A 22,425-nucleotide genomic window follows, 5' to 3' on the forward strand; every position below is an offset into this window, starting at 1 on the left:
GAATCTGTGGGGCTCATGAGGTGCATGGCAAACTGAGGTCACTCCGACCATGCGGTCCAGTTCCACGAAGAGGTAGACATTAGAGAATGGATGGACAACAGCTCACTAGATTGTAGCCTGCCATCTTTCTACATCATACAACACCATTGCTGGTGGGGAGAAGGTTAAAGAGCCTTCCCCCTGGGCAGTACCCAAGGCCTCCCCTAGTAATCCGCCCTGTTCTCTCATGGAATCGTAGTGACTACGATGAGGACAGCCGACTACTATACACTGGTTCTCTCCCCGAACCCTTGCAACAGCCTTATGAGCTGGGTACTATCAGTGGTATGAACACAAAGTCCGATGGATCTTTCTAAGACATTAAAGAGCTCTCCGTAGACAAAGCTAATGCTTTCTTGCACAAGATCATGGGCTGAGCAGGAATCTACAAATTAGAAGTATGATCACGGGGTTGGGGATTTAGCTCAGTGGTAGAGTGCTTGCCTAGCAAGCGCAAGGCCCTGGGTTCGGTCCCCAGCTCCAAAAAAGAGAAAAAGAGAAAAAGAAGGAGGAGGAGGAGGAGGAGGAGGAGGAGGAGGAGGAGGAGGAGGAGGAGGAAAGAAGAAGAAGAAGAAGAAGAAGAAGAAGAAGAAGAAGAAGAAGAAGAAGAAGAAGAAGAAGAAGAAGAAGAAGAAGAAGAAGAAGAAGAAGAAGAAGAAGAAAAGAAGAAGAAGAAGAAGAAGAAGAAGAAGAAGAAGAAGAAGAAGAAGAAGAAGAAGAAGAAGAAGAAGAAGAAGAAGAAGAAGAAGAAGAAGAAGAAGAAGAAGAAGAAGAAGAAGAAGAAGAAGAAGAAGAAGAAGAAGAAGAAGAAGAAGAAGAAGAATGATCACTGGAACAGGAGCTGTATTGTGGCAGCGCAGACCAATTCTACCCAATGAGGCTGAGCCAATGACTTCACCTCCACAGATCTAGTCTCCACCCACAAAGGGGAGAGGTCAGGTGCTTCTCTTTGAACGCCCGGCAGATCATAGCCAATGGTATGAACTGCGAAGCCGGCCGTGATACTTCACGCCTGCAGTCTCTGCACTTGGAAGGCGGAGGAAGGAGAACTCAGCATTAGCCGTTTTAAGGTTAAAATGTGCGCACGCGCCTGTGTGCCTGCGTACGTACGTACGCACGTGCGTGTGTGAGAGTTCCAGGCCAAGTTGGGCCAGATAGGAGGTAAAATATCTCTTTTTTAAAAAATGACGAGGGAGCAGCTCTGAGCCTGTCGCACCGTCTCAGGCATACTCTCTCGTCTTGCAAATATAAACCCTTCCTCTCCCAATTCCCAAGAGAGATTGACAATCGTGTTCAAAGTCCATCAAATCCTGATGCACTGGCCATCTCATGGCTCTCTCGGCACAAGCTGGTTTCTTGCCTTCATACTTCTCTCCTCACACGTGGGCTCTGCCCCGTCACCCACCCAGCCCGCTCAGGCCGTACCTGGAAGTTAGCTACGATGCCCATTCCGATGCATCCCACCAGTCCGAGCACCAAGGACACCAAGTTAAAAACGGGGGTGCCGAAGTAGCAGGTCTCGTTCTGCTTCTCCACGATCTTATACCTTGTGTACATCGTAGCTGCGCCTGCAAAGAAAAAAAAAAAAAGAACAGCCTGATTGACTGATTCTTTTAATGAAACCCGAGAACACTTGTGAGGTTTTCTTTTACACGAAACTTCTTGGTTATGGCTGGGAGTGAAGCAGGAGGGTTTGAATCCCAGCACGGGGAGGGGGGGGGGGGGAGAGACACGTCCTCTGATTGCAACACATTTTGTTCTTTCCATTATTCTCTGCCCCATGCAGTGGACACACACACACACACACACACACACACACACACACACACACACACACAGAGTCTTGGCTATTTCCATGTAAAGGCTATTCCATGTATCATGCTATGACTTGCTTTTCTCCCTTAACAGTGTACCGTGAAGATTCTCCCCAGTCACTTGTGAAGTCAATCTCCACTGTGATTTTTTTAGTAGGTTTCTCCTAAAAATGGTTTGCGAGGTCCTATCTTTATTCCACCCTTCTCTTATAGACGGATTTCTACTTTGTTCCCTGGCTTTCCCAACCATAAACAATACTCAGTTAGCATCCCTGATTTGTAGGTTTGGGACACGTTTTCAGAGTAGTGGTCTAAGGTTTAAAACAAGAATAGGTGCGATCAAAAGACTGAGATGTTTGCTCCAACTCAGCTGAGCTGGGAGAATTTTCCTCTGGTCTGCCTTTAAAATGTACAACACACGTGTCCCTCATAATAAGGTGGACTTTATATGTATTGACACAGTTAAGGCCATACTGGACCTTATCTCAAAATCCTAAACAGTAAAAACCTTAAGTAAATAAAGAGGAGGTCAGCAAGTTGTGGTGGCACATGGCTATCTTCCCAGCCTTTAGAAGGCTCAGGAGGGAGAATTGCACACACGACCATTGACTGTAGCAAAACAATTACTTGCACCTCTAAGTCTGGTTTCGAAGACGCATACACAGGCACTGGGCCTAGATGGCCCTGTATTTCTTTCTCCTTCCCCTTTCTCACCTCCAAACCCAAGTAGAAGCACCCATGGGTGGGTGAGCAAATGAAACCTATCGAGTTGCACAAACCAACTTCTTCAGTGCTTGCTCCCTCCCTCAGTGGGAGGCCCAGATGTTCTCCTGGCCTACTCTACACCCGAGAGAGGCAGGTGAGTGTAGGTTACGCAACAGGCCCTGATGGTTCGACAGGGCTGAGGGAAAAGGAAGGATTGAGCCCCACATCTGACACCCATATCCGATTCTCTGGTAGGAGACCGAGTTTTGAAACACTGGCAAAGGGAACGGAGTCGGTGTGTATTACATTAATTGACTCATGGCGGGACTGCCCCTGGTCAACTCTTTCTGCAATGCGTCTGAGTTGTTGAGAACAAACAAATCCTACTTGAGACAGATACAGATAAAGATAGCTTGGTTTTATCATTTCTCATTTCTCCTAACGTATCGGCAGTTCTCGATATATATAGAAAGAATCCGCGTTCTCTATTGGTCTGGTTCAGTTTTAATGAATGGTGCTAAGGATCAAACCCAGTACTGTTCACATGCCAAGCAAATGTTCTACCATTGAGCCACCCCCGACTCCAAGTGCATATCTACACCGTGTATCCCCCCCTAGCAGCACAGTAGGGTAGCTCAGGGGCAAGCTTCTAACCCCAGAGGAGTCCACACAAGCCGCCCTCAGAACACATTTTCAGATACGGCCTTCTGCACTGGATTGTACAAGTACCTTGGCTAGAAATAGGGTTTTTTTTAAAAAAAAAAACTAAATTACACTAAAAATCCATTTCGGGGCTACAGAGATGGCTCAGTGGTTAAGAATGCTTGTGGCAGGTCAAAGGTTTTGTGGCTGAGTTGGTGTCCTGATCCCAACACTCAAAGCCTTGCCTGGCTACAGAAGACGACCAGTTCAGTTCCACATCACTCATTACTAGGAGTCCTCTGTGCTAGATTTTCCCATAGCCCCCCAAACCTCCGCTATTACAGTCACCTCTCCCCATATTCTGTCCCTTCTGCTCCCATTCCCACATGTCCACATCTCTTCCGGCCCTCAGTCCACCCACAAAATCTGTTCTATTTCCCCTTCCTGGGAAACCCATGCATCCCGCCCCCCACCAGAGCCCTCCTTGCTACTTAGCCTCTCTGGGTCTGTGGAGTGTAGCAGGACTATCCTTTATATATCAGCTAATACCCATTTATAAGAGAGTGCCTAGCATGCTTGTCTTTCCAGGACCGGGTTACCTCACTCAGGGATGATATTTTTTTTTCTAGTTCCATCCATTTGCCTGCAAATTTCCTGAAGTCATTTTTTTTGACAGCTGAATAATACCCCATTGCATAAATGAATCACATTTTCTTTATCCGTTCTCCAGTTGGGGGACATCTAGTTGTTTACAGTTTCTAGCTATTCCCTTGTTATGCCATGTTTGGTTGAAATCCCTGGGGTGCCTGCTTTTTTTCTGAAGGGAAATGGAGGAGCAGTGGATCTTGGGGAGAGGGGAGGTTGGGGCAGTGACTGGGAGGACTGGAAAGAGGAAAAACTATGGTCAGAATGTACTGTATGAGAAAAGAATAAATAAATTTTTCTACCAAACACTTGTTGCTCTATCTTGAGGATTAGAGTTCAGATCCCAGCACCCACACTAAGTAACTCACAAGGGATTATAACTCCAAGGGGTCTGACTCCCTCTTCTAGCCCGAGGGCACTGACACAAGGATGTTTGTGTATACACACAAATAGTAAAAATATATATATATTCATAACACGAGCACATTGGTGCATGCACACAGACAAACACTTTTGGGGGATTTTTGTATGTTTGTTTTGGGTTTTTTGGTTTGGGGATTTTGTTTGTTTTTTTGTTTGTTTGGTTTGGTTTGGTTTGGTTGGTAGGTTTGGTTTTTTTTTTTTTGAGACAGGGTTCTCTGTGTAACTCTGGCTGTCCCAGAACTCACTGTGCAGACCACCAGGCTGGTCTTGAACTTGGAGATCTGCCTGTCTCTGCCTCCTGAGTAATAGCATAAAAGGTGTACACCACCACCACGTTGCATAAAAAGTAAACACTAGATAGAATAAAAATTTTAATTCCATTTCAGAAATTTGTGATTTAAAAGTACTTCTTAACATTCTGTCTCAGATTACCAGGTAAGTATACTTCTTTAATGAGACTATACACAATTTTGGGTTTTTTTGTTTGTTTGTTTTTGTTGTTGTTTCTTAAAAAAAACATATCTTAGCTTCTCAAAGTAGTGCAAACTTCTACTTACCAAGAAATGCAGAGAAGTTTATCATGAATCCAAAAATACCACTCTCTGGAGGAGTTGTTCCTGTGTCACTGAGAAAGAAAATAATAAAAATGTTTGAATTATTTCAAAAGGAATTTCAATTCCAACATTTTGGCAGATAATTGGTCCATTCTATATTGATTTTTCAAGGTGTTCAGACGCTGAGTTCCAAAGCTATGATCCGAATTCATCCTAAAGAATTTTCATCTGGGCTCTAGAGAAACCTAAAAAATTCTTGTCTACCATAAAAAGATTACATATAAGGGTTAGGGAGCTAAATCTGCTAGTGAAGCGGTTGTTGGTCAAGCAGGGGGCTGTGAATTCAATCCTTAGCATTCCTGTAAAAAACACAAAGTGTGGTACCACAAATTCGTAACACTAAGGAACTCACTGGCTGTCCAGACACCCTGGCTGAATCAATAAGAAACTGTGCAGTCTGAATGAAATTGGCTCCCATAGGCCCACAAGGTATTAGGAGGTGTGGCCTTGTTGAAGGAGGTGTGGCCTTGTTGAAGGAGGTGTGGCCTTGTTGAAGGAGGTGTGGCCTTGTTGGAGGAAGAGTGTCACTGTGGGGGTGGGCTTTGAGGTCTCAGAAGCTCAAGCTATGTCCAGCAACACAGTCTCCTGCTGCCTGCAGGTCAAGCCCCATGCTTCTCCAGCACCATGTCTGCCTGGTCACTGCCATGTTTCCTGCCATGATAACTGTTGCTATCAGGAACCGACTTTTTGCCTCCGAACCCAGCGATGACGTCACTCATCGGCTACAGGGACCAGCAATGGCCATTCATTCCCAGTGTCCATTTGGTTTAGCTCCGGTTTTACCTGCTAGCAGTTATGTCACAGTCTAAATAAAAAGCAGATCCTTCCTGACCTTCCCCTTTCTCCACCCCCCCCCCCCACCATTTGTCTCCATCACCCCCTTCCCCCACAATAAACCTCTCCCACGTAGAACTTCATTGGCCTGTCCGGACCCGAGCCACAATTCTATCACAATAATGAACGGAATCGTTGAAACTGGAAGCCAGCCCTAAGTAAATGTTTGCCTTTATAAAAGTACCTTGGCCGTGCCTTGCCATGGTGTCTCTTTGCAGCACTAAAATCCTAACTAAGACCAAGACCTGGTCTTGAGAACAGATGTGTGTGCACACACAAGCATCCACACCTGCACCTTGCACATATACATGCATGTGTTCACACTTTCACGAGGACGCTCTCTCCACACCGATACAAGCTAGGAGATGTTTAAAATAAAATAGCATGACTGTTTCTCAAACCCCACTTGTAAGCTCCATGTAATGTTGTGGCTTCTCAATGAAGAATCGAGTGTGACTATTTTGAAAACCAAAAGAAACTGGGAAATGTGCTTGAAAAAAAATTCCATGACTGAGATAACCAGCGCGCATAAAGGCGCCACTTTAATCTTTAATGACTGGGTTTATGCACAGTACAGTAACAAAAACTAAGCGATACTCTTGATCCCTACGAAGCACTACAGGGAAGCCTCATTCATAGCTGTCCTCGACTGCAAGAGGTTCCCATAGAAAAAAAGCAAGTCTTAGGCGCAGTCAACCCGTTCCTGAGGTGACTTAGAAAGTAGTGTTGAAGACCTGGGAGCACAGCTCAGTATCAAAGTGCCTAGTGTGCACAGTTCCAGTCAGAGAAAGTGTTTGGCGTCCTATATTTCCTCTTCACTGGTATCAGGTTACAATAGGTCAGGCTGCTCACACGCTAGCTACCTTCTCCGTTTAAAAAAACACTGGGCCAATGGCGCTCCCAGCGTGAAGCAACTTGTACTGGTTCGCGGTACTTCAACTTTTAAAAATAGCTCTGAAATGTATATGTCGAAAACGGAGCATGTTGACAAGGCACGCTTTCCCAGCATGTGGAAAATTCCACCAGAAGCCTGAATGAACAGAAAGCAGGAACCTCTTGAGTTTTGCCCGACGGTGAACTTTTTAAAAGAGAACGCAGAGAGGCTCCGCACTGCTGCCAACATGCACCTTGACTCCCTGGTGTTTCCATTGCACTGTCAGAACCAGATTGGGAGGAAATACCCCCACTTCTCCAGCATCCTACCTGAAGGAGGGCTGGAGAAGGCTACCCATGTGCAGGGTGCCCTTTTGAGCCCAGGACTAAGTGGGCCAGGAGGATGGGATGAGAGCCAGGAACAGAATAATGGCAGAGGGAGCCTGAGCCCTTGGGCAGCACTTTGGCCAGAAGATTAAGTCTGAGAAGAACATCAATCAAGCCTTCCTGTCTCCACCTTAGGGTGTAGAAAAGTAACCGCCAGGGAGGCTCAGCGTGGTGTTTGGCAATCATCGGCCACCTCTCACAGATGCACGACAGGGGCAGGAGCTAAGGCACCTATGCGTGTGTTTGGAAAGGGAAGGAAATGACTTAGTGGGTTGGCATTCAACAAAGTATGTGGTCGGGGTGTAAAAACACTCTGAAAGGTCATGAGAAAATAACTACAACTTTACTGTTGGTAATTTCACCTTCATGAGCTCAGTTGAACGTGTCTAGGTGTGTCTTCTACACACCCCATTTCACTCCAGAAGAAATCGTGTATTTGAGAGGCCTCACAACTTGTTCAAGTCACAGAGGAGTCTACTACACCCTATGTCCTGCTCCCTGATTCCATGGCTGACAATGGCAGTCAAGCAAAGCCATCAGCATGAATGGGAGGAGGAAACAGTGGCTTGCAGGCAAAAGTCAAACAGCCAGCTCCAGAGGCTGCTTGATTCCTGGCATCTGCCAAGTCCTCGGGGCAAAAGTATCTGATTCTGTGAAACAAAGACTACCAAAGTCCAAGACACCGAATGTGGAGCTCGGGAGAGCAATCCATGAATGTCTTTGGGGAGTGATGCCTGCTGGCCCCAGCACACCAAGTACAGCAACGGACATGAGAAGAGACCCCTGTGGCTTTGCTGTGCACCAGGAAGAGATTAAGTAGGTGAGAGCTCTAAGCTTCTCAAGTAGTAGAATTAAATTGTACAGTCTCTTTGACGAGCAATGGCATGCTCGTCAAAAAGATCGGATTTCTCTCCAGAACTGTGAATGCACAGCAGACCTCATCAATGTGTTAGCCCGTACCCAGTTGGCTCGTTATCCCCCCACCTCCTCAGCACCATAGGGGGTTGTCAACAGCACAACTACTTAAAAAAACAGAACTCTGCCACGACTCTTTATGATGTATTCACGTATCAATAAAACAAACTCAAAACAATGAGAATTCCTGAACAAAAAAATGGGTGTGGTATAGTTGTTCACTCTGTTTTCAAAGCAAATGAGGGGCTGAGGTAAGAGGATTAGCTCAAGTTCAAGACCAGCCTAGGCTTACGGTATAAAACTCTCTACTTTCTCTCTTATATCTCTCTGTGTGTGTGTGTGTGTATTCCATAACTGAACTTGTCACTTTGTATGCTAATATAATAGTAATAAATAATAAGTAATGGTATTATTAATTATTAATAATAGTGATAAATGTTGTATAACTATTAATAACAGTAATAAATAAGAAATAGTAATGCTCGTACATTAGCATTAGTAAAAATGAAAGGATTCTTATTGTCAGTTGAAAACTGTCTTCATATTGGGTGAGGTTATACATACCCTAAACCCAGCAATCAGGAGACAGAGGGAGGGGGTTGGGGATTTAGCTCAGTGGTAGAGCGCTTGCCTAGCAAATGCAAGGCCCTGGGTTCAGTCCCCAGCTCCGAAAAAAAGAAAAAAAAAAAAAAAAGGAGGCAGAGGGAGGCAGATCTCTGTGAGTTCGATGCCAGCCAGGGTTACATAATGATACCCTGTCCTAAACAAAGAAAGGAAAGAAAAGAACCCTTCATAAATCTGTCAGGACTCTGACATTACATATTACATGGTAAGCAAGGTTGAGTAATACCTTCCACCTGATTGCAAATAAAATGAATGTAACACCAAGGGGCAGTCAAAAGACTTATGGGTAAGTCTTTTTTATCTTCCTGTTAAAGCTCTGTACTGGCTAGTTTCTGTGTCAACTTAACACAAGCTGGAGTTATCACAGAAAAGGAGCCTCAGTTGTGGAAATGACTTCATGAGACTCAGCTGTAAGGCATTTTCTCAACTAGTGATCAAGGTGGGAGGATCCAGCCCATTGTGGGTGGTGCTGTCCCTGGGCTGGTGGTCCTGGGTTCTATCAGAAAGCAGGGTGAGCAAGCCAGGGGAAGCAAGCCAGTGAGTACCATCCCTCCATGGCCTCTGCATCAGCTCCTGCTTCCTGACCTGCTTGAGTTCCAGTCCTGACTTCCTTTGGTGATGAACAGCAATGTGGAAGTGTAAGCTGAATAAACCCTTTCCTCCCCAACTTGCTTCTTGGTCGTGATGTTTGTACAGGAATAGAAACCCTGACCAAGACAAGCTCTAACCTAATGATAACATCACACGAGGTCAGAGAGAGAAGCGGCAGGCCGTCCATATCTATCAACATGTATACTGAACCCAGGGATTCAAGCAAGCAAGAATCCAAAACGCACTTCGAATCGCATGAGTCCTGAATTCCCTCATTGTTATCCCTTAAACAATACTGTTCATCGGCTTTTTCCATAGTGTTTACTTTGTATCCTGAGGAATGTAGAGATGACTTAAAGTATACAGGATGGTGTGCAGGGTTTTGTGCAAACCCTAAGGCATTTGAGCAGCGACTGACTTCAGTATCCTCAGAATCTTGTATCCTGAGTGTCTAGGAACCGGTCCTTCACAGATACCAAGGGATGTGTTTGGGTGACATGGGTATATCTGGGTGCCTGATGCAAGAAACTGGGAGTGTGAGAAGACAAACCAGTTGCTTTCCAATCTAGCTGAGATGGGTCTGTCTTGCTCCCAGCCCATGATTCTCCATTATACGGCTTCCCAGAGTGCTCGGTCCTCCCCTGATCCCACCCACTTCAACGGTCTTCTTAAGGAGGTATTAATGGTAGCAGTTGGGTGAGAGGAAGTAATGTTTCATTTGCCCATGGCTCAGAAGCTGTTGAAGCCATCATATATGCACAGTAATTTCCGAACAAGTTGTACCTGGGAAAGCAATTATGGCCACATTCCCTGTGTTTACATTTATATAAGTTAAGCCAACTTTGGATAATTCCAAGAAATTTGAGGAACATGCTCCAGACTAAATTTTTGCTAAGGCAGAGAATAACCACTTAATGCCGGAACAATACAAAGACCACATGTCTGATGGTACGTGACTTCCCCAAGCATGGACAAATGACATTCTTTATCCCCAGATACATGTGATTTCCCATTACCTAAAGCCAGGGATTATGGCTTTAGTGGGAATGCTGAGCACTAGGTATAACATTATCTGTCTTGAGGCTTATTAGTCTAAGGCTAGGTTCAGTGAGGGACCACATCAGTGTGGAATAAGGCCTCCGGATACATACATTGTCATTCACTGCATATGCACGATATACAATAACTAAACAAATACAAAAATGAAGAAATCAGGAGACTAAGTGTGACGTACCTGTAAATACAAGACTGAGGTACTAAAGCAGGAGGATCAGAAGTTGGAGGGCAGCCTAGGGAATTCTGTCTCCTTCCAAAAAGGCAAAACCCCTGCCTATTCCGGGATTGGCTTATCTGTTAACGTTCAACTTTAATCTCAACTTGAAAACAGGAGAGCTACACTCTAAGGACCTCTTGACATTTCAGTCTATCAAGAACACATTAAGAGTTATTGTAAGCCAAACTCCTCAACAACTGCTCCAGAGGGGCCTGCAAAACCTTGACTGCAAGCACACAAGGCTATGCTTAAGGAATCGTAACATGGGCCGGCGGGGAAAAGTTCCTAACTGCATCCACTGAATTTGGTTTTAGACAGTTCTAGATGTTCAGCCTGTCTTCCCACTTAGATAGCCTTGGGCAAGTCACTTTTTAAAGAATTTTCTTTCTGTTTTGTTATTGTTGTTTTGTTTGGTTTGGTTTGGTTTGTTAAAGTAACAATGCTAACTACTTTGTGTTTGGTCTTTTGTTTTTGTTTTGAAGCTGTGTCTCCTCTATAACCCTGGCTCAATTGGATTTCACCATGTAGACTAGGCTGGTCTTGAATTTACAGCAATCCACCTCCTCCTGCCTCTCAGGTACTGAGATTATAAGTACAAGTCACCACACTCAGTTTAATTTTTTAAGACAGGCTCTTGCTATGCAGCCCAGGCTGGTCTCAGATTCACAGAGGTCCACCTGCTTTCACCTCCCCAGTGCCGTGACTAAAGGTGGTGCACCACCATATCCTGCCGTAATTTTGACATTTTACTCTGCAACTCTGGTTCCCACTTTAAACGGTCTGAATTCTATAGGTAGGTAGCCCAGTTTTCTGCCGCTTGTTTATTGAGCAGAAATTAGGGTCATGAGGAACAACACAGGTGGTTAAATGCTGCATGGTTGGTTGAGCGAACGCCTCATAAAAAAGTACTTACAAAAGGCCAGTCCAGGACCCAGGACCTACAAAAACTGTAAGAGTGTAGGATTGCGTGTCAGATACAAAGCAAGCTCCCAATGAAGATTTAAGAGGGTAGCCTAGACGTTATGGATGGAGAAGGAAAGACACACTCCAAATTCAGCACGGTTGGCTGTGCTTGAGAATGTGGGCGTGGCCTAATCCCACGAGGCTGGCTTTTATTCCTTCTTGGGTTTGATGCCCTTGCATGAATGGGTTCACGATGCACCAGAAAATACATTCTTCTATTACTCCAACTCTCTACATGTAGCTGGCGCCTGGGCCCATGTTTTTTACTTAAGAGTAGGGTAGAGGGCCAATTTGTTTAAAATATTGAAAACATAGGGGAGGATATATATGCCAGAAACATTCTTATAATGTCTCTCTGCCCTCAGTGGCCCTCTGCCACGAACATTTTTATTAGTCTCTTTATTTGAGAGGCTGGTGATTAATCTAGAACCTGACGCATGCTAAGAATTTCCTGTTTGGTTTTCTTTTCTTGAGACAGTGTCTCAGTACATAGTCCTGTCTGTCCTGCAGCTTGCTATGTAAACCGGGCTAGCCTCAGCTCACAAGCTGAAGTCTTCCTATCTATCTCAGCTTCCCCCTCAGACCTGAAGCAGTAACCTTGCCTCTCTGCCCCTTGAGTGCTGAGATTAAGAACCACACTAGCACGCCCAGCTTCCGGTTAATCTTTAGGTATTAGTTCTCTCCCTTGTTTCTGACTAAAAATAGCAAGTTTTGCTCTGCCTCTTCCTCTTTTCCTAAAATGTATCCCGCCAGAGATTTAAAAGTCAGGGAGACCGTGCTTCAAAGAGAAGATACCAAGGCAGCTCCTGCTGGGAGCACCACATTCTCCGGCTAACCTATTTATTTAGCAAGTTATTTGTTATGGCTACTGAGAAGGTTTCCAAGCTTCCTGAAAACAATACTGTAGCTCACTGGGAGAGACCTGGCCTCACACTCTAAGCTTGAGATTGCTTCCTGCCACACATAGCCAATAACTCAATAGGTATGCATTATATAGGTATAACCTTACAGGTATGCATTTCTTTCACAGGCAGCCAAACCTTTTTTTTTTTTTTAAACTAAAGGCCTTCCATAAAATTTAGAATCAGGGGCTGAAGAGAAAGTTCAGTGGTTAGGAATACTGTCTGCTCTTCCCGAGGGCCAGGTTTAATTCTCAGCACCTCCATGGCTGTTGACAACCATCCCAGGGGATGGAACACTCTCCCTAGTCTCCGGGGGAGGGGCACCAGCGTGCCCACGGTGCGGAAATACATACATGCAGGCAAAATACCCATTCACATAAAAAAAGTAACTTAAATCAATTTACATCCCCAGGAAAAGGTCTGCGTCCCCATCTCTACTTCCCCGCCACCCCAAACCCACCCCCCAAACCCTTACGGATAGTGTTATCAAATGAAAAACCGCACCAGTGAATTCCAAACTGGAATCATTTCTATGCATGAATGTGATCCTCTTTCCATGTCTCGGAATCGTCTGACCCTTTACGCAACGCATTGAAGAGCAGCAAGGCCTATTATCTAAGCACTTGAGAGGTGGAAGCAGGAAGACCAAAAGTTCAAGGTGATCCTGGCTTCTTATCAAGTTTGAGACCAGCCAGGACTACTTGAGACTTGATGTCAAAAGGCAAACAAAACCAAAAAAAAAAAAAAAAAAAAAAAAAAAAATAGAAAGAGAAGTTATCTGATAAGGAAGCTAGACTTTAAGGACATCCAGGATAGCGGTTCCCCCCTCCTATTTCATAAATGCGCTAAAAATACCAGACCACCACGGCAAAGGGCAAACAGTTAAGGAAGTTCATGCTGGGGAAACTAAGACACCCAGTTGACTGGTCTTATCTGACAGGGATCCACCATGACCTGGGGTAAACAGGTGGGGAAGGGTTTTGTTGGTGGTGGTGGTTTTTTTGGTCTTGTTTTGGTTTTTTTTTTTTTTAACACATTATTCATGTGGATCTGGAGACCAAGCAAGGGACCCTAGGCAAACATGCTTACCGCTGGGCTACACCCCACTTCCCGAGCTTTCATGGATCTTATGTTTCTGATTTGTTAGAAGGCACTGTGTGCTAGGGTGAATAAAAGACTGGGAACAATGCATGCGGTAAGCCTCTGACGCCTGCCTTCAAGCAGTTGGACCATAGATCTGGTTGCCCCACAGGAACTGAGGAGCCTTGGAGATCCATAGGCCAACGAACCACACCTGTGAAACGGGCATATCTTTTATTATGCAAGCACAAAGATGGGTCAGTGGGTAAAAGCACTTGCTGATAACCAGAGTTTGACCCCTAGAAACCACCCAATTGTCTTCTGGTTTCTACTTGTATATATATGCCTTGGACTCAGCACCAGGAGCAAAGGAAGTTCCAGGACTTGGAAGGCAATAGTTTTTAAGCTATTTGGATAGCTGAGTCAGGAAGATGGAGACCCCCAGCGTGGGCTACAGGGGGATGCCCAGTTTCAAAAAAGAAAAAAAAAAAGGTAGGAAGGAGGAGACATAGCTAGATGTGGTGACCCAAGCCTGGAATCTCAACCCTCAGAAAGCTAGAATGTCGTACACATATGAGGCAAGTCTGGGCTACAAAGCAAGACCCTGCTTCCCAAAAACTGACTCAAGACAGACATAGAAAGGAATATCAGTGTAACAGAGGAAGTACAGAGAGGGAAGGAGAGAAGAGGGGAGAAGGAAGGGAGGGAGGGGAGAGGAAAAGATCCAGAAGATCCACTGAGATAAACAGCAAACAAAGAATGTTTTTGAAACAGGGTTTCTCTGTGTAGCCCTGCATGTCCTGGAACTCACTATATACACAGCAGGCTGTACTCAGAGATCAGTCTGCAGAGGTCTCTTTTAGCTTTTTTTTTTCCCCCTTAGTCTCACTGTTCTGCAGTGCTGGAGATTAAGCTCAGAGTTTTGTACATGCTAGGCAAGTGTCCTATATACACTGATATAGCCCTGGCTGTCCTGGAACTCACCGTGTAGAGCGAGCTGGCCTCGGACTCACAGAAATCCTGCCTCTGCCTCCCAAGCACTGGAACTGAAGGCATGTGTGACCTTTCCTGCCTTAGTTCTTGATGTCTGCTTCTAGATGTCTAGTTCTTGGGCTGCATCTAGCTATTATATCAAAGGCTTAGAGACAGTCCAGTCCCACCCACACCCACCCTCCGCTGCTAGAAAGGTAGTAAACCATCCCAAATCGCCAGGCACACTTGGGCAATCATGTTAGTTTGAGATTATAGTTCCTACCAATGTAGGGTCCATCCTGTGCCATAGAGTCCCATAACTCAGCACTCCTTAAGGCCTTCCTTGTTAATTTGTAAGCCCCTTCCTTGGAGTGCCTGTGATTTCAGGACGTCACAAGTGTGTCACCTCATTCAGCTGATTGCTCCACTCCGGCTGTCTCGCATAGATAACCAGATTCACTCTTTAAGGGAAGGCCGCTCATAACCACACAATGATCCCAGACTCGCCTTTGACAGCCTGGCCAATCCATACCACAGATTAGCTGGGAGTGAATGTCAGCTCTAGGGGAAACACAGCTAATACTTTCTCAGGAGGGTAGCAAGCATTGTATACATGCCAAAGCCCGTGGATCGTGATTCATTCATGAGAGGAGGGACACGGATGCTGGCACCCAGGATTGAGACGTGCTCTGAGGAACCATTCCACGGGGTTTCCAGAGACACAAGACCTGCTCCTAAAGTCTTTCTCAAAGGACACAGCTACCCCATCACTAAATACAGAGATGCTAAGAGGACCAAGTGGTGGTCCCTGCTGTGGATAAAGTGACCCCCAGGAAAGACGGAGACTAAGTAGGAAACCAAGTAATAAACCAGCACAAGGAACATCACAGGTTTTTGACATCTTGAGGGCTCTGACTTCACAGATATCAGGTCCAGAGGAGTCTGAGGCAGGTTCATCCTAAAGGTGCTGCCGCTGGCCCAAGGGGGACCAGGATGTGAACTCTGTAGCTTTCACACCAATGTCCTACTGGTGGGTGTATCTCCCCCCCCCCCTCCATTTTCTTTCATGGAAAAGAAACCTAGCTGTTGAGATATGAATGACACCACCACTCCCCCATCCGTGGTGGTGAAGACCTTTAAACACCCCAACACTAGGTGTTCAGGCCTGCCTGGGCTGTGTAGTAAGATCTAGTCTCAGAGACAGAGTGGGGAGGGAGGGAGGGGAGGAGCCAGGAGTTGTTGGGATGAGAAATAGGTGGGCAGTTTGGCACATGCCCGAATCTACTTATAATAAATGGTATCTTAGGTACTCTCCTTGTCTGAGGGTCACCAAAGAGGGCTCTTCCCAAGATTGTATCCCACACCCCAGGTGGAAAGGTGCCACCAGCTGTCTAGCCATCCTCTAGATACTGCTCCTCGGAGCACTGTTTCTCATTAAAGGCAGAACCCACACGTGCTTCCTGCCTTCCTAAACATGCCCGGGGACTCAGATTATCTCTCCTTGTCACACCTTTTCCACTACCTTAAGAATTTCCACTCCCCATGCCTGACCTGGACGCCTTCCCTTCCTCTCAGCTCCCCTGATCCCTCGTGCTCCTCTTGCCCCTCACCTGATATAGGGGAGAAAGGGGTTGACGTGCCCCGAGAGCACCGCGACCACGTAGGAGATGATGAAGGCTGCGGACGACCAAGTCACCAGGAGGAAGGGGACGAAAGCCATTCCCCTAAGAAAGCACAGCATCGCGGTGAGAGGACGCTGAGCTCGTCGGGCCACGAAGCCGGCTTGCTGCGGGCTGCCTGGAGGCAGTGGCCGAGACACAGACAGCTAACGCGCGCGGCGGGACGGAGGCTCCGCGACGGCCGGGGCAGGCCCAGCCCCGGAGGGAGGGAAGCGCTCAGAGGCGAGAGGGCGGAGGGCGGACGGGCAGCCGGGTGGGTGGGGCGCGGGCGGTCCTGGCTTGTTGCGAAACCGGTGAAGTCACAAAGCGGCAGCCTGGTCCCGCGGAGCTAGAGCGCGCGGCCACCTCCCCGCCCACGCCTCGCCACGCGGGACCGCTCCGCTTCCTTTCGCTTTTGCTTGAGACGGCGACGTGTGAGTGCAGCGGGAGACTCGGGACCCCGCGGGGCTGGCCAGCTTTTCAGCAAGTCCCGCCAAGTTGGCTGGATTCCCAGCTCCTTCCCTTGGGGGTTTCCCTCTGAACCTCTCTCTCCAGCACCCACCAAGCTTCCTCCCAGCGTCTGGCCACCGGTGATGCCCACCCCATCAGGTTGCAGTGTGGGTTCAGGCAGAGGGGCTCAGTGATGTTTGGGCCACTGGGCATAGACGTCACACATACCTGTGTGATAAGCACGGTGAAAGCCACGTCGCATAGTAGCCAGGCCTGATAGCACAGGTCTGTCATCCTGGCTGCCTAGCTACTAAGGAGGCTGAAGCAGGAGGATCACAAGTTCAAGGCCTGAATGGGCAGCTCAATGAGACAGCCTTTAAAGAGCCGGAAATGGAATTCAATGGTAGAGCACTTGCCTAGAATGGACAAAGGATCTCATTCAAGCAAGTGACAGAAAAAGTTGGATCCAGCCCTGGCCCACCCACCAAAAGCTACATGGAGTATCTATCTGTTCCCACCAGTGCTACATGGAGTATTTATTTCCTAGCAGTTAGTCAAGATGACTTGATCCATTTCAAGTCTACCCCAGACTCCACCCAGACCAAACCAATTGGTGTTCCTGAAGCACACACGGGCCAGCTCTGTGGATCTGAGCTATCGTTTGGGAATTCCGAGCCCCACTTTTGGCCATAGATGACCTAATATGGGTTCATAAATGTGCCACACCATGCTAGGGAACAGCCTACACAGATTAAATGCCATCAGAACTAGAAAACAGATCTACCAGCTTCATAGGACAGAGTTTTAAAAAAATGAGATAGACCAGATCAGAGCTGGGGACCCAAGACGACAACAGAGCTTTCAAGGGGACATCTGGGGGTGAGCACATAACTTCCGGCTAGCACCCTACCACATCCCTAACTCCAAAAGGAAATAATTAACCAGACCAAAGCAAGACCACCTTGGCACGACAGCAAAACCGCACCCACTGTAAATGCTTGCTTCTTTAAGATATTTAAATACCCAAGAGGCAAGGGGTGACTTGGTTTTAGTCAGATGTGGAGCTCACAGCTGCAATCTCAACACTGGGAAAGGCTGACAACCAAGAGCTCAGGGCCAGTTGGGGCTACACAGTGGGTCCTAGACACATTTGGGCCACAGAGATCCTGTCTCAAATATCACTCAATCTTGACTTCTGGGGTGGGGAGGCTCTTTGGACCCAACTTCTCCCTACTGCGTCTAGAGCACCTTGGTCACTTCAAGCTTAGTAACCTGGTCCTAAGAGAGGGCTCCATGCATGGTTAGAGGGGCTTGCTGCCAAGCCCGATGACCTGAATTCCATTTCTTAGAGCCACAAAATAGGAGGAGAGAACTGACTGCCTTGAGCCCTCTTAAACTTCCACACGCGTGCAACAATAGCCCTGACATACATGCACACACGCGCACACACAGTCTTAGATATGGCAAAACCTGCCAATCATAGTATTCATCGTGCATCTTTATCTGGTTTCCTGTGTTTTGGAAACCCACCCTCAAGTCAGTCTTCTGCCCCATCTCCACTCCCCCACCCTATTGCTCCTTTTTAACCATTGGTAAAATTTAGATCAAAATGAAATTCTCCCTTAGGCAGAGGACTAGTTGCCCCACCCCACCCCTAAAGCTCTTCAGTTGATCACCTCACCTTTTTGTTGATTGTATAATTCTCTACAAACTCCAATTTGACAACAACAATTACTTTTTTTTGTTGTTGTTGTTTAGGAGTCTAGGAGTCTCTCTCTCTCTCTCTCTCTCTCTCTCTCTCTCTGTGTGTGTGTGTGTGTGTGTGTGTGTGTGTGTGTGTGTATAGCCTAGGCTAGCCTCAAACTCACCTTGAAATCCTCCAGCTTCAGCCTCATTAATGCTGAGATTACAGTTATGCACCGCCACAAAGGACTCGCTAATCATTTAAAACATTGAATATAATGCATTGTCTGACCAAGTGGCAACGATAATGTTTGCTCATGCTGGCATTTTAAGGAATATGGATAAAGTTTATTACAAGGGGTACTGGCTGGTTGTGTGTCAACTTGACACAAACTGGATTTATCACAGAGAAAGGAAATGCCTCCATGAGACCCTCCATGAGTAAGGCATTTTCTCAACTAGTGATCAAGAGGGGAGGGCCCAGTCCATTGTGGGTGATGCCATCCCTGGGCTGGTGATCCTTGGTTCTGGTTGCAAGCTGAGCAAGCCAGGGAGGCAGTATCCCTCCATGGCCTCTGCCTCATCTCCTGCCTCCAAGTTCCTGTCCTGACTTCCTTTTGTGATAACAGCAATGTGGAAGTGTAAGCTGAATAAACCCTTTCCTCCCCAGCTTGCTTCTTGGTCGTGATGTTTTGTGCAAGAATAGAAACCCTGACCAAGACAAACTGGTACCAGGAATGGGGCATTTCTGTGACAGCCTGACCGTGTTTTGGGGAGGATTGTGGAAGGACTTTGGAACTTTGAGCTAGAAAAGCCATTGAGTGTTAAGAGCTCTGTGGGATGTTCTGTAGGAGCTTGGAAGATAATGTTGAGAACAATGCAAATGATGGAGGCCTGACTTGTGACGTTTCAGAGGGAAGATTAAAGACTCTTATCAGGGCTGTTGCTGTTTTGATTGTGAAGATTCTGTGGTTTTGGTTAGCTGGGGCTGAAGAGTCAGCTGTGATGAACAAGATACCAGAACTACTAAAGCGAAACCTTTGCATTACTGGAACCATTGATGCTGGTTGGCTGGAACTAAGAAATTCATGGCGATTAAGAAGAGACCAGCATTACTAAGGTGAAATCTTCTGGGAAGTGTTTCCTGAGAGCACAGAGAGGCTGTGTTCTAGGGGCAGTCATGGTTGTACCTCATGTTGGAGGCCAGACTTGGTAATGTATGAGTCACCCAGGAGGTACTGGTTTTGAAACATGAAGGGGTAGCATCTGATGCTTGGCACTGAGAGAGGCCAGGAGAGGCCATCGTTGAAGGTGCAGTCTCAGTGGCAGTCGAAGGCCCAGGACTGAAGGGGTCATGCAGAGAAGTTAAGGCTTAGCACCATGAGAAGAGCCTATGAGAAGCGACTTGTAAAAATGCAGTCCAGTTGCAGCAGAAGATAGCATTGTTTTGAAGATCCCAGGACCATGAGATGACCACCAAGAACAGCAGCAGTGGTGGAGTGCAGGCATCTGGAGCCTAGAAGACAAGGTGTGTGCTACAAAGGGCAGAGCTGGAGAAGTGACCCAAGCCCTTGGAGGAACCCAGAAGATTGTGAGTGGATCCCAGACATTGGATGGCTAGCGTTTGATTTTGCTTTTGATTGTGACTGTGCACTGATATTTTTTCCCTCTTGTAGTAAGAAAATATTTTAGTGGAGCCCACAGTTAAGAGACTTTGAATTGAAAAAAAGACTTTGAATTTCCAAAGCGATTGGATATTTTAAAGGGATTGAATTTTTAATATGTAAGAATTTGTAAAGACTGTGGGACTTTTAAAGTTATTTAGATCTCAGGGATGAATAAGAAAGTAACGGTTGAGGCTTAATAGTAATGTGTTTGTGTGTCAAGTTGACAAGGGATCAGTTGGTCTGGCTGGTTTTGTGTGTCAACTTGACACAAGCTGGAGTTATCACAGAGAAAGGAGCCTCCCTTGAGCAAATGCCTCCATGATATCCAGCTGCAAGGCATTTTCTCAACTAGGGATCAAGGATGGGAGGGCCCATGGTGGGTGGTGCCGTCCCTGGGCTGGTAGTCCTGGGTTCTATAAGAAAGCAGGCTGTGCAAGTTAGGGAGGGAATCCAGTAAGCAGCACCCCTCCATGGCCTCTGCATCAGCTCCTGCCTCCAGGTTCCTGCCCTGTGTGAGTTCCTGTCCTGACTTCCTTTGGTGATGAACAGCAATGTGGAAATGTGAGCTGAATAAACCCTTTCCTCCCCAACTTGCTTCTTGGTCGTGATGTTTGTGCAAGAATAGAAACCCTGACTAAGGCACAAGGTAAAGTTGTACGCCCAAGGACAAATGCAGATTACTTAAGGGTTATCCATTTTGCTAATTACAGCAAATACATTGATTCTGAGGAAAGCCTGCATAATGATTCATTTCCATTGCCAACTTAATAGTGTTAGGAAATACCTGGGACATCAATGTAACACGCCGTGGATGCGTCTCTGACGACATATCCAAAAATGCTTGACTGCATAGGGAAAACTGACTCTCAGGCAAGCAGCGCCACCATCCGTGGGCTCCAACCAAGCGAAAGGGAAAAGAAGAGTGAGCCAGAGGAACACTCTTTTCCTCCCTCAGTGCTGCAGGTCAAGCTGGTCGACTGCAGACTCGTCTGCTCTGACGGACTGAACTCCCGTGAACTGTGAGCCAAAATAAACTCTCCCTCCTCTAATCAGCCTTTTCTTAGTCACAGCAGCAGAATGGTAAGGACTGCAAAGCAGTGTATGGGGACTGCTGACCAAAGGCTGACGGTGCCAGGAGGCACAGAGGCAATCAAATCCAAGACGACATCAAATGCAATTTATTTAGTCTTGCCAACAAAAGCATGTCTTGGGTTCCGGGAAGTTAGATCAACAGTCGAAATGGTTGAGATGCTGTGCTACACAAAAGCCCACAGCCAATTGTAGGTACCTGGGCTTTCTCTTTATCCCACTTTACCTTTACATATTTATATTTTGTGTGTGTGTGTGTGTGTGTGTGTGTGTGTGTGTGTGTGTGTGTACACGTGCGTGTGCGTGCACTCAAGAGCGCATTTGTGAGAGCGTGTGCTCATGGTGCTTGAAGGTCAGAACTATTTAGAAGAGCCAAGTCTTTCCTTCTACCGTGTGTGTGTGTGTGTGTGTGTGTGTGTGTGTGTGTGTGTGTGTGTGTGCTGGGGAATCAAACTTAGGTCATCAGACTTAGCCACAGAGCTATCTTGCTGGGCCCCAACCTAGGCTTTCTCAAAATCTGTTCACATGTCAAACATTAGCTAAGATACATAGGTCTGTCTTTGTAAAGATTTTGTTCTTATAGGGCCTGGAATAAACTCATTAGTTTTCTGTCATTTTGACACAAGCTACGGTCATCCAAGAAGAGAGAACTCCAATCAAGAAAATGCCTCCTTCAGACTAATTTGTAGGTTTGGCTGTGGGGCATTTTCTAAATGAATGGTTGACACAGGAGGTTGATACCTAGCCCACAGTGGATCATGCTACTCCTGGCCAGACAGGCCCAGGTTACTAAAATGAAAGCTATGAAGGACAGCCGGTAGGCAGCATTCCTCCATGGTTTCTGCTTTGGGTCCTGCCTTGAGTTCCTGTCATGACTTCCCCCTTGATCAAGCCAAGTTAACTTTGGTCTGTATTTTACCACATCAAGAGAAACTGAAATAGGATGCATGCTGGGGCCACCTGGCAGGCAAGATAAAAGTTATGACCTATGTGACCATAGTCATTCCTAGCAAGCTGAATCCCCACATAGGTATATAATCATAATTAACTATGCGAGTGTGTGTGTGTGTGTGTGTGTGTGTGTGTGTGTGTGTGTGTGTGTGTGTACATAGCATACAGTGTCAACCGGCCTTGAGAGCACACTTCCAAAGAATTGCCATACAACACATCTTCCCAAGTCCTAGTTTTACAGAGTTTTACTCTTACTTCTGTATTTAAAATAACGGGGAATATTTTTGACTTTGCACACTTCAGTTATTTTCGTACGAGAGATATTGTAGATATCTTAAACTATCTGAGCATCCTAGCTCATTTGAAAGTGGCATGGCTTTCTCTGCCTCCGCTACCATGGGCGTGTCAGTCAAATAGTACTTCCACTGGCATGGGAGCTACAAACTATTGATTTTAGGTTTTAACCTGTTGCAGTAAAAATAAAAACTTCGGAACCAGTTCCCGAGAATGCTCCGGTGGTCTGGCTCTCTCGCCGCCGACTCCAGTCACTGGAACCAGCGCTGATTTATCTCAGCGGCTCCATGGTGCCCCCATCTACTTTCTGACCCTCTGTCCAAGAGCCGTTCCAACA

The 22,425-nt window shown here is 46.4% G+C and overlaps 1 protein-coding gene across 3 annotated transcripts in view; it reads right to left on the reverse strand.

Annotated features, from left to right (window-relative positions):
• Positions 1-16,175, reverse strand: part of Dram1 (DNA-damage regulated autophagy modulator 1) — a 34,008-nt gene extending 17,833 nt beyond the window's left edge. For 2 of the 3 annotated variants that reach the window (XR_015624376.1, XR_015624375.1), the window contains exons 1-3: positions 15,907-16,175; positions 4,826-4,893; positions 1,465-1,607 (exon numbers count right to left, since the gene is read on the reverse strand). Coding sequence is in view for 1 of the 3 variants with exons in the window: in NM_001173427.1 (NP_001166898.1) it covers positions 1,465-1,607; positions 4,826-4,893; positions 15,907-16,037 (342 nt within the window). In the remaining 2 variants the exon portion in view is untranslated. The remainder of the gene's footprint in view (positions 1-1,464; positions 1,608-4,825; positions 4,894-15,906) is intronic. The other variant, NM_001173427.1, reaches the window with a different exon arrangement.
• Positions 16,176-22,425: the final 6,250 nt, after the last annotated feature.

The sequence above is a fragment of the Rattus norvegicus genome, chromosome 7 (genome assembly GCF_021556685.1).
Source record: "Rattus norvegicus strain SHRSP/BbbUtx chromosome 7, alternate assembly SHRSP_T2T, whole genome shotgun sequence".
Classification (NCBI taxonomy): Eukaryota; Metazoa; Chordata; class Mammalia; order Rodentia; family Muridae; genus Rattus; species Rattus norvegicus.